The sequence below is a fragment of the Physella acuta genome, unplaced genomic scaffold (assembly GCF_028476545.2).
Source record: "Physella acuta isolate Inbredline_101_S28 unplaced genomic scaffold, ASM2847654v3 ptg000600l, whole genome shotgun sequence".
NCBI lineage: Eukaryota > Metazoa > Mollusca > Gastropoda > Physidae > Physella > Physella acuta.
In genome coordinates this window covers 1162222-1175300 of record NW_026732119.1, presented here as the reverse complement: position 1 = coordinate 1175300, position 13079 = coordinate 1162222, and the positions used below count along the sequence as shown (strand labels likewise).

General features: G+C 33.3%; 1 protein-coding gene across 1 annotated transcript; it reads right to left on the bottom strand.

The window, feature by feature from the left end:
• Positions 1–3391: 3391 nt before the first annotated feature.
• Positions 3392–4082, bottom strand: LOC131947590 (S-phase kinase-associated protein 1-like). The gene is made up of 2 exons (XM_059308831.1): positions 3824–4082; positions 3392–3510 (listed from the first exon to the last, which is right to left on the bottom strand). The coding sequence occupies exons 1-2, from the start codon at positions 4080–4082 to the stop codon at positions 3392–3394; spliced, it is 378 nt and encodes a 125-aa protein (XP_059164814.1).
• Positions 4083–13079: the final 8997 nt, after the last annotated feature.

Here is a 13079-nt window from a genome sequence, read left to right as displayed (position 1 = left end):
CTTTGTAACGCGTTAAACTTTTGAATGGGCCACAAAGTCTTTGATGGGGTCCGCCATTTTTATTGAACCAAAAATGTAAACACATCAAGGGACGTCACTATCCCCACAAAGTTTATTCAAAGTATTAACATTTTTAAAAAAATACGGTTAATTTAACTATGAATAAATCAATTAATTAATTAACGTCTTTAAATAAATTTGTGATTAACAGTCTGTCTGCATTAAAAAATTATTCTCTACCTACATACTATTTTACAGCTCTCCACATAGAGCCGAACATATCAGGATACTTGATCAGGCAAACAAACAAACAAACAAAAAAACAAAAAAATAAATATTCAAACATGTAAACAAACTTGACTTTTAGTAGTATATAGATAAGATATTTTACATTTTCTACTTTAAAACGTTTATTAGTTACTTTCATTTGTAAATTTTAAATTACCAGGGGAGGAAACACAACTAAGTTCTAAATAGTAATGTAAATAGAGTTAGTTTCATTTGCTAAACACACATCGTTCATCTATTATTTTTTTTATTTATTTTCTTTTTAATTTAAAAACAAATTTTCTTGTAAAAATGTTTCTACATTTTAATATTTTTCAATAAACAAATATAATCTTTTCTTGTAGTTAAATTCTAAAACCATTGATTTTATTAGACACGTAAGCGTTAGTCATAGGAAAATTATTTTATTTTCACAATACAATCCATTAGCTCTGTTGCCTGTTAATCAAAGTTTTCTCATATTCAATTTGAGTCTTACTCGCACATGCGCACATCGTGTTTCCTTTTCATTATTTTTGGCTCCCGCGCTACACCAAGAGATCCTTAAAAAGATTTCATCATCATGCAAAACTACACAGGACAATTCTTGGATCTGTTAATTCCTCTCAAATTCTCTGCCAGTAACCGCATCATTAGTGCCAAGGATCATGCTTCTATCCAGATCAAAATTACAGAGGTTGATGATACAAGACATATTCTATCTGTGGGGCAATCAGACGAATGGGTGAATCTGATGATTCATTGATTAGACTCGCTAAACGACATGGCATTATAACTAAGAATTTTTAAAGGTACTCTTGTTTAATAAATTTATGTAAAACTAAAAAAAAATATTTCTACTATTTTTTTTTCTGCCATCTTTTTCAGTTTTCTGATGGTTTAAAAAATTCTCTAAAGGCCAGCCGAGTCAACTCCTTGAAGTCCTCCATCCAAATACGCCAATGCCTTCCTCGCATCCGCCCTTATGTCAAGAGCCCCGCATGAAGGTTTTTTTTTATAGACGATTAGATCGTGGTACATGACCATCTACCTGAGTTTATTTTATTGGACTACCTTTGTCTGACGCTAAAACAATACCGTAACCATAACATTACTATATTGGAGACAGCTTTAAAAAGCTACAATCATCTTGATATTACCCCCCCCCCCCCTCCTCCAGTATTATTAGTTTACAACGGTTTTTCGTCAGGCTCAGAGACTGGGCCAAGTGTGAAGGTCAGGAGATGGATCTGGTTGTCAGAAGCTTTTAGTGACGTGAGATGTTAGAGGCATTGTTTGAGAAGTGGGAGCTTATCCCAACCGTGAAGTGGGAGCTTATCTACACCGTGAGGTTGGAGCTTATCCCCACCGTTAAGTGGGAGCTTATCCATCCAACGGGGAAGTTGGAGCTTATCCCCAGGCAATAATTATACATTAATATTTGAATTTATTTATCAGTAGGGGGATAGGTACGTTAATGATAACAAACAATTAACTAGAGGCGTCGCGATGCGGGGGGAGGGGGGTGCGGATCTCACTGGGTGACACCGATAACGGGGGGGGGGGGGGGTGACACCAAGATAAATAATTGCAAAATATAAGAGTAAAAATACTTTGTTCAGTTAAACTAATGGTAAATCAGAGTAAAAAAAAAAAAAAACTATTTTAAATATAAATTAATAATCCCTACAAGGGGATGGGGTATGACACCTGCTAAATATAGAAATAAACATTGCTAAATCCAGCTGTATTACTAACCGACAATATATACACATCGTCAATATTAACTGTGAACAATTTAAAGCTATCTTCAGAGGTGATAGTGAAACCGAATGCAAAATTTAAAGAGGATACAAAGCGTAAATGAATTTTTTAATGGTGTATGTACGGGTGTATTTTAGTGTTAAGTCTCACGAATATTTTCTTCAGGAATGCGTTGATATATTTTGTTATATCATTATAAATTAAGATCAGAGGCGTAGCGAGGGGGGAGGGGGGCGGGGGGTGGGGGGGTGCGGACCGCACCGGGTGACACCCAAACTCGCTACGCAAGTGATTAATATGTGTGTATTTGTGCAACAATAAAATCGATGCAGACATCCAGATACGTATTCATGAGCCAGAAATGAAAAACGACTTAGAGATATCATGCATAAATTAAATAATAAGTGTAGAGGTCCGTGGAATAATCACTAATGCTATTGGTCTCCGTTTAGATCCTGAGCGGGGATTAAAGAACAGCGTTATTGTTAAGTTAAATCTGGGATTAGATTTGGTTTTAGTTAAATCGCTTTGTTGATTTGTAATTTATCGTTAGCGTTAAAGAAAGGGCAGTAATAATGTTAATGTGAGAAGATTGAATGTTAGGATTAGCGTTTTACTATTTATGTTAGAGTTAAACCAGGGACAAAGTTGGCTTACTTAACGGTTTGTGTGACCATACTGTAATATTTTTGACCATATTATAGGGACGATGGGTTTTTATAAATATAAATATAATAATCACTATTTTTAAACCCTATAGGCAAAGTACATATTTTTTAAATTACGTGCAAGTACCCCGACGACTTACCCGTATATCTAACTCTTAGTGACTAGTTACACATTTTTTTTACACACGCAAAATGCATACTCACTACATTATCTCTCTTATCAGTTAGATTATAATTTTAATAAGCTAAATACTTAATTAATATGGGATGGTAAACAGTTTGTAAATAATTTTTACTATAGACAAACTATTAATATTTTGATATTAACATGCAATTTTATGTTTATGATTTTAACACAACAGTCACAAACGTTTCGAACCAAAATAAAAATAAAAGTTATTGAACATTAACTGAGTCGCTTCAAGATCAACAAAAGCTATCTATTTTAACATACAATTAGCTCACCTACACTATTTAAAGAGTAAAGTCAACAGTTAGAAACTTCAGTGACGTGTTAAAGTTAAAAAATTAAAAAAATAAAAAAAAAATCTACCAATTAGAGTTTTATATCAATACATTGAAACAAATGTATCTTCTTTCAATGATCTACATTTTCTTGTGAATATTTCTTACAGTGTTAATATCACACTTTGCTTATATATAGTCATGTTGTAATAATATTATAATGTACATCATATACGTATAGTATTAGCGTGAGTTGTACTGCGGCACTGCAGTAACTGGATAGTGTTAAACATTTCATCCTCATCCATACCCAAATCTTCTAACATGGTTTTAATAGTGACAGATTCTGAAAATTTAAAACACATGAGTTATTCTTTAGATAAAATTCCTTAAGCAACCATTGTTGTTTCTTTATGTACACAATGAAAGTACTTACAAGAAACAACATACTGTAACTGGATAGTGGTAAATATATTTTTTATTAGTTACTTCACATCTAAGTATTTTTAAATACATATGGGAAACCAAAATTATATAAAACCGATACCCCAGTTGTAGTAAAACAATTTTGTAAATCCTTATTCATTTTATTTATTATTATTGTAACAAAATAATATTTAAAATGTATCAAACTTTCTAGTGCAAATAGTTTATTACACCAAGCAAGCCTTTGATATCTACGTAGTTGGCAGTCAAAATCAACTCAAACAAGGTGCCCTCGTCAACTTTAAGAAATTCTGTATCCCAGGAGCGAACATCATCTGTTCTTTTTTCTTTGTTTTCATCATCTTCAGATGGTGGAGGGTCATCCCGATGGAAGGTACACCATTGAATTACCTTCTTTAATAAAGCAGCATTAACATTAGGTAGTGGAACAGGTTCATTTTCATCCTGACCCAAACCCAAATATTCTAACATGGTTTTAACAGTGACAGATTGTTTAGCAATCTCAACATTTACTTATTTTACAATTTATGTTATATTCAAATGTAACATTACAAATAAAGTGTGATTCAATGACAGAAGATTTTTTTTTTTTTTTTTTTTTTTTACCTCAGACATGTAATTTACAGCGTCAGTTTGCCTTGTCATGTTCGCTTGAGTAATACAGTTTTCATCAACGGCTTGTGAGGACTGATACAGATTAACATTCATAATACTTCCTTCTTACTCTCATTCATTTTAGATGGTTTACATAATACAAAACGCCTAATTACAATTTTGTTTTTAAACGTGAAAATGCAAATGTGTAATTAAATGGTGATTCAATGGATTGTTTTTATCGGCATGGTGGTTTGAGGGGGTTTGTAGAGGAAAGAAATTTGGGATAAAAAAAAAACATTCTAAATACTACAGAAGCCGGAATATTTTCAGTACAATCAAACACTTAAAATCAAACATTCTTCATTTTCAAACATATCTATAGCTGTTCTTCCACATGTTTTTAATCAATTTATTTTAAATGTATTGATGATATACAAATACATAAATACGTTTTTTTTGTACCAGCCAACAACCTAGATGCTGCGAGTTGACGCCAAAGTTGAAAGTTTAAAAAAAAATGTTTACTTTTAAAATGATTTCGATTTGTAAATTTTAAATTACCAGGGGAGACTACACAACAATATACTTAAAAGTCCTTAAAAATATACATTTTATAGATTATACTTAAAGAAACGTGCACAAAATTGAAATTAATATAATTTTTAATGGAATTAACTAAATATAATGATATTTTATAGTATAACAAGTTTTATACTTTAAAACAAATAGAATTTTTTCTTAAATAAAAAAATTAAAGCCTATAGTTTTAAAAGGTAAAATAAAATTTATATAAGACAAATTTATATCAAACAGGGTTTGGTCTATTTTATTGTTTGCATTTTAAGTGGATAATTGATCCACACACATTATAAATAGTATCATCTCAGCAGATACATCACACAGCACTGGCTTTGACGCTTGGCTTGCCTTAAACACACACAGTCACCCTCTCCACGCCTCCTCAGACACATCTCCCCCCTCCCTCTCTGTCCACTTCACCCTCAGGCATGATAACCCCACATCCCCCTTAATTGTTCCAACGACCCCACCACCCACCCCAACATCAATCTCGAATATCTATTCATTTACTTACTTATAGTTCTAAATCTTGCTTCTCTCCCCTCATTTTTCACACAGCAACCTTTGAAAACTCAATGCGACCCGTATGTAAATAAACACTCTTTCAACTGGTTAACACATTTTGTTTCCCTACATAGAAAAAGCTACACTGTCACTTTGACCCCCCCCCCCCCCTTCTCTTTGAACAATTTCCTTTCCACTCCCCACCTGGAGTCCTGACACTTTCATTTGACCTTCACCCCTTTTACTGTTATCCCTTTCAATTTTTTTTATAAACACATACATGACATCATGTAAATATTTATTATGTACATTTGCAAAACCTTTAGCTTTAATTGTTCGAAATTACGAAAAAAAATGATTAGATATACCTGTTTTAATTGCAAATAAAAGTTTTATTTAAAAAATATCAAACGTAAGAAAATATTTTGGAAAATAATGTACAGATATAGACTAGATCTAGTCGCGTTATCCTAACAACGGTTTTAGTTACTTTCTGCGCAAAGTGTCCAAGTTGATAGTGTTGCTTTTTCGATTTTCTGTTGTTTTTCCTTTTCTTCTTGTATTTACTAATGTACAAACTTTAATGACATCAATGTAAATTAATTATGTATTGAATATTCTACTATGTAATTATGTCACCACATATATGTTTGATGTTAATTGTTTTAATAGCATGTTGCTATATTTGTGATGTATACATTATCAACAAAAACTGACTGCAAACATATTGGGACGTTGTTGTTGTTGACGCATAACGCTAAGAAAGGTGTTACTGCTGATGATCTTTGCATTGAGCTTCAAGAAGTAGCTCGAAGGCTTCCAAGGTAGAAGGACATTACCCCTCCCAAACCCCAACGGCACGGAATTTCAACCCAGTTTTAATTATTCATCGTTTCTAATAGCATTACGTTTTTTTTTAAAATGTGCAGTTTGAATTTACACAGCGTATTTTACTAAAAAAAAGTTTAGTTTATAAAACTCCCAAAATTACAAAAAATAAATGGCTAAAGATGCACCGTGCGTTTATGATGTTTTACATGGCACCTAGTAAATACAAGTCGTTGTGATTTTTTAAACTAATTTACTTTCCAAAACAGTTTAATATAATCGTGATTTTAGTTTAATTTAAATAGTATAATCGTTTATTAACGTGAGTAATATTTTTTTTTGAAAATTAAAAAGGCTTTTACATACATACTTTTAACATTTGCAAATTGATGTTGTACATTCTGAACAAGTTGAAATTAGCGTCGTTTATTTTGTTTTAATCACCATTTGAAATAGGACATGGCCTACAATATTTTACCATTCGTGTTGATATACATCCAATGTATTAGGCCAAGGCGTTTATTTATCAAATCGGATGTGAGTGGTCAAGGGTTCAAATACTAGATTTTGTGAATCATATTAAGAATAATATGTTTGTGATCATTCATTCGCGATTTTCTAGTGTACATTCATCAAAAAGCAGTTCACCCGTCTGCTCCAGTGATTTCTGATACTTTACTCTGGAAACTTGATCTTGTCACTCCATATAAAAGTAATGTTTGACTACTTCTGTATCAATGCAGTATTAAAAATAATTAATTATTTATTTACCTAATGTTTTTAATAAACTGATAAAAATACATATTTTTAATATGAATATATCAAACTACTTATTGTATTCAACATTATAATATGTTCCAAAAGTTTCAAATAATTATGTCATACATTATTACACGTATTTGCAAACCTAAAAGATTACCTTAAAGACAACTTCCATTTCAATACAGATGCTTCTGAACACTATAACGTTCATTTTTTTTTAAATAAAGCAAAGTATTATACTTAGCTTCCTTTATTTCCTAACCTCGATTATTGTGTAATACCCAGCAGCTTGTATTTACCTAACCTGGGTTACCCAGCCACCTTTATTTCCTAACGAGGGTGATATCACTATGTCCAGCCGCCCATGGTTAGGTACCCATCAAAGCTGGATGGACTCAAGTCTTACTCGAACTCGGATTCGAACTCGAGGCTAGTCCACTAACGCTTGATCACGCCATCCTTGTACACATTCGAATACAATAAAAATAGAATAGTAGAGTAGTAGAATAGACGAAACAATACGATATGATTAGGATAATCTATGGATTATGATAGTATTAGAATTTAAAGATGTGAAGTGTTTTATTATTTCAACCACACCTCCATCTAGTTTACATCCTGATGTAGATCTCCACTAATCACTGTACTGATCAATTGTATTTCCTATGGTTGAGATTTGGTAAAAAATTAAAACGATGTAAACATTTAAATCCCAGTTTTGTGAAAATACAAATATTAATTTTTTTTTCAATATAAAGTGTTACTTAACTCTGCCGTCTCGCTATTGTCACTTAATATAAACTTAAATTTTTTGACTACTTTAGTACCCATGCAGTATTTAAAAAAAAAACAACTATTTTTGGGGGTGCCAAAATAAATATGAAATCAATATTATTGGACGGAAACTGTTATAATATATCTTTCCTTTTTTTTTAAATATTGATTAGCTTGGTGTTCTACGATAAACAGATAAAATAATTTAAAAAAAAAATTTGAACATATTAAACTACTTATTTTATTCACTTTGACATACATATTAATTGCGATATATATTATTTAATTAGTATGATTACTATTTTTTAACAAGTTGGAAAACTCACATAGTTTCAAATATGTAGACTCTCTATTTAGGAAATTAGGTCTACCTTCAATAAAGTAAAATAAATTAACCTTTCTTACAATGCTCCACCCTTTTCTCGTAAACATAAATCTTAATTCTTCTATACAACACAGCAATGTTGTACCTGATACATGTGTATTATATTGGTTTATTTTTGTTATATCCCGTATTATAGTTTAAACGAAAGAAGGGAAACAACTTTAAAAAATGTTATCAAAAGAATAAATAAACCAATACCCCAGTTGAAATATACATCCTATGTAAATCCTTGTTGATTTTGTTTTGTTTTGTACGAACAATAATAAATGTTATGTTAACAATTTGTCTTACTTTAAAAATGTTTTGATATTTATATAAATAATATTTTTAATTAAATTACGAAAGTCATAACTATGTAAGATAATATCGCGTTTATAAAACGAATTCTTTATTATTAATCATGTACTATTTGTTTCTCATTAAACTTATTCATGATTTCTTGTGTTAATTACTAAAAAAAAAAAAAAAAAAAAAAAAAAAAAAAGTTAACCAAACTACTTGCACGCAGGGGTCTGTAACCTGCGGTTCGCGAGTTGCATGCGTTTTTTTTTTGTAATGAAAATATGCGGCTCTCTAGTTTAATAATACTATTTTCTTTTGTTATAGAAACTAAAAAAAAATTATACTAAAAAAACAAAAACTTTAAACACAATTAAAAAACAATGAGAATAGGTGTAGTAGAGTGTATATGGACAGCTGACAGTCGCTGGGCATAAGGCATTATGCCCAGCCCCACAACTATGCTGTGGCCAGCTCTGTGGCAATGGTTCCATGCTTTCTACTACCGAAGTGCACATACAAATGATAGTGGCTCTTTAAAGTCTGGGAAATTTTGTAGATTGTAGCTTTTGGTTCTTCCGTCTCAAAAGGTTGCCGACCCCTGCTCGCACGAACCAAGCCAGCCTAACCATACTACTAATTGCTAGACACAAACACACGTACACACACGAACATACATACAGTATGTATAGTGTTTGTTGCAACAAATGTCTTATAGCGATACATTGGGACAGTAAAGTTATTTTTTCGAACCTGAATGTGCGAATGAAGTAGAGTCAACCTGAATCTGAAATTAATAATGTATAACGGCTTTTTACTTTCTCTATCGTTGGTTACAGCACTATGTATAGCGGCTTTTACTTTATCTATCGTTGGTTACAACACTATGTCCAGCCGCGAAAATGTTTCTTTCTACTACTTTTATTTCCGTATTTCCTCTCAGAAAATGTGTCCATTCAAGAACAAACTACAAAGCCGTATCTGTTTGATGTTGAAGTTTTCTCTCCTAGATGGATTGCTGTCCCCCGCTATCGAGACTCATCTACTTAGGGGTTTAACCTAGGGACTTGTCGGTGAAGCAGTCATGAGCATTACCAACCCGACCACTCCGACCCCCAGGAGTATTGATGATATGTTTCGTAACAGATGACACTTTTAACGAAATATTTTCCTAGTTAATGATACAATATAGGGCCCTACTACCACACGAACTGTTCTATCATACAAGAATAATGTAATTCTATATAATAGTTTCGCTGTCTGTGTATCTATCTGTGTATCTATCTATGTATCTGACAAGAACGCTCTAGAGCAAACACAAGGAAATTAAAAACATGCATAGTAATTCGAAAAACGAAGTATGACGTCGTATAGTAGAAAATAATCTCAAGCCGGAGAGTGCACACAGTAATATGACGTCATTGATTCTCGAGTAAACATTGAATAAAAAGGCAATTTTGTCTAATCTAAGTGGTTTGCGTGAAGAGTTTCTTTCATACAATTCTTCGGGTAGGGGCGAAGCCCCACCCCCGCTTAAGAACGTCTGACCCCCCCCCCCCCCCCTCCCTAACTCATAAGAAATTTCCTCATCGATACTCTATAAAAAAAATTACCTCCTAATTAATGTGTATAATCTAAAAAGTGGTTTTCTAGCAATTTCTTTAATGCAATTCTTCGGGTAGTGGCTAAGCGCGACACCAGTGTTTCTTTCAGACTTTTTCCTCCCCGGAGAGGGGTGGGGGTACTTGAAATTTTCGGGGGCGTGGGTAGAATTTTCGGGGAGGGGGCGGACACTGGAAAAAGTATATAATTATATTTCGTTGAATGGGACGGTAGACATGTTTTTTTGGGGGGTGGGGGGGGGGGGGGGGTGGTGTGTGTGGGGGGGTGGTGGGGGTGGGGGGTGTGGGGTGGTTTTAGTTTAGAGAAAAGAGACAGCACTATCAGCCTAGCGCCCGTTGTACCCTTCCTCAACGGTCCATTTTTCTCGTGTATAATGTTTATGGATTTTGCCATGATTCTTTAAGATTTGCAAAAAGATGTTTAAAATGTTTGAAACGTGTAAGATTTTTTTTTTAAATGGCAAGCGATATAATTATAGTTATACTTGTAAAAATTAAAGCTGTTTGGGAACCATTAATTACAATCAGTTTCATATTATTAAAAAAATATATATAAGATTATTAAAAGCCGTTTTGAATTAATGTATATATTCAAAAAAAATAATCATACAAATAAAGTAATTACCAAGGAATGTAATAATTTATATGCACAAGAGAGAACATGGCGTAGGATTTAAGCAGAGGGCACCTAGAGCTATCAAGGAGATCCACAAGTTTGCTGAGAGAATGATGGGTACCCCTGATGTTAGAATTGATATTCACCTGAACAAGTACATCTGGTCCCAGAGCATTAGACATGTTCCTTACAGGGTACTTGTTTGTCTTGCACGCAAGCGCAATGAAGATGAGGATACAAATCACAGACTGTACACCCTAGATACACATGTTCCTTGTGCCGAATTTGAGGGAAAACAAATCATTAAAAAAACATAGACTTTAATTGTTTGGTCAGCCATTTTAGTTATCTGGTGCTTTACAACATTAAGTAGTTAGCCTCGTCCATTCATTAAAGTCCTCCATCCAAATTCGTCAATGTCATTATATGCTGTTGAGTTTTTAATGTTTGGTTCAAGTAGTTGCTAATTGGTTGGCGTACAGGCTGGTTGTGTTGATAAGCCCACGGTCAGGTCGTGAGCTGACTCCAGAGATCCATGTACATGTTGGTTTGATGAATAGCTGCATGTTGCTTTAGCTACATATATATAATAAGACCCTTTCAATAATGGATACGACTGGCCTGTAAGTACTGCATGTGGAGAATGGGATATTGTTTACTACCATTAAAGGACAGTTATACATTTATTTTTACCAGACTCATACCCTACAAAATTTCAAGTGTTTTATTTCTTGCTCAACTTTTTATCGGCTGTTGATTTTGGACTAAGTGGCATGTACATTTGAATGGCTGATAATGAAAGAGTAATTTATATGTGCATGTTTTTCTTTCATTTGTTTCAACCGAGTGATTTGTTTTCGCATCATCATCCATTTTTATTTTTACCCTAACAGTCCAAAGTGATCTATTTTCTGTATATTTGAATGTAGGTTTTAACTTATTGTGCTTTGCTTGGTTGAGCGATTGCTCTCATGTTTTCTTACGGTTACACATTAGATTCTGGATCATTGGCAATTTAAATTTCTTGTTGTTTTTCACATAAATGTTTTTAAAATATCTTTATTTGTACATAAGTAAAGAAATGGTTTGTGATTTGCAAGTCAGGAGGCATATGCAGTTACAATGTTTAGTTAACAACCTACTGCTCTTAATGTTAAACATTGCAGAGATATAAAATTATCAAGTTATTTTTAGTTTCAGACTTATTTTTGTTTAATTGTACAATTGTGCTGAAAATCTCAGCAGATGATAATTTAAATGAAACCATTGTTGTATCAGTAAGAAAATACTGCAAACGAAACTTTCAAAACTAATCCTATCTTTACATGTTCACTAGTTTACCAACCTGTGAAAGAAATGTCGCAAATGGCACTTAACATTATCAGTGTCTGCTTATAAATTACTTATTAAAGGATATAATAATTATGATTAATTAACAAAGGCTTGATATTTCGATTACTGTTTCAGGAATAAGTGTATTTAGAAAAGCCGGGACTTTTTGCTGTGATAAGGACATCATAGGTTGTTGTCAGCAGAGCTGTGTAGTTTATTTCTTCCTGGCAGCATTAGCTCAGGATTCACACAGCATTTCATAATTCACTCACTTAAGGTGAGTCCATTTGTTAAAAACATGATTTAGATTGCTTTTTTAATGCAATTGTTTCCTCAAATGTAACTTGAAAATATAAAACAATGTGTAAAAAGAAATACATTTCTTCACAATTTCAAAAAAAAAAATGAATTCTCCCCAGTAGCGTAGCGAGGGGGGGGGGGGGGGGCGGGGGGAGGGACATATGTACCCGGGCGCCGACCTTAGGGGGCGCCAAAATGGGTTGGAAAAATAAATTGAAACGTTGAGTGGGGGTGCAAATTGAAAGTTTGAGGGGGCGGGTGGTGCAAATCGAAATCATGAGGGGAGGGGGGGGGGGGGTGCAAATCGAAAGTTAGGGGGGTGTGCAAATCGAAATCTTGAGGGGGGGATGCTTAATCGAAAAATTGGTCCCCGGGGAGGGTCGCTATGCCTCTGCCTGTTTTGTTTTCTGGTGCTTTACAACATTTACATAATGTAAGCGTTAGCTTCGTCCATTCCTTGAAGTCCTCCATCAAAATTCATCAATGTCATTATAAGCTGTTAAGGTATTTAATAGACAGCTCGTGATACATGTCCATACTACCTGAGTTGTTTTGTTTTTACAAAATTTTACAGGATCTAAACAAGGACCAATCGCATTAGTGATTATTCTAAGGACTTTTACATTTCCGTTTTGATCTACGCAGGAGATCACTAAGTCGCTTTTCAGTTCTAGCTCCTAGATCAGTCTCTGGAGTTATGCATATATTTTATTGTCGCAGAGATACAAACATCTTAAATAACATGAACAAACACAAAAATTAAACGCACTCACGAGGAAAATTTACATGAGACCTAAAACTAAAGTACACATCTACATACACCTTTAAAAACAGCTATACTTTACTTATCACTAAAAACCAAACTGTAAATAAACTAATTTCACCGATTA

Coding starts and splice junctions, on each gene's coding strand:
- LOC131947590 (XM_059308831.1), bottom strand. CDS start 4,082: ATGTTAGAATATTTGGGTTTGGGTCAGGATGAAAATGAACCTGTTCCA. Junction 3,511..3,823: donor AGATATCAAAGGCTTGCTTG/GTGTAATAAACT, acceptor TTAAATTTTCAG/AATCTGTCACTATTAAAACC.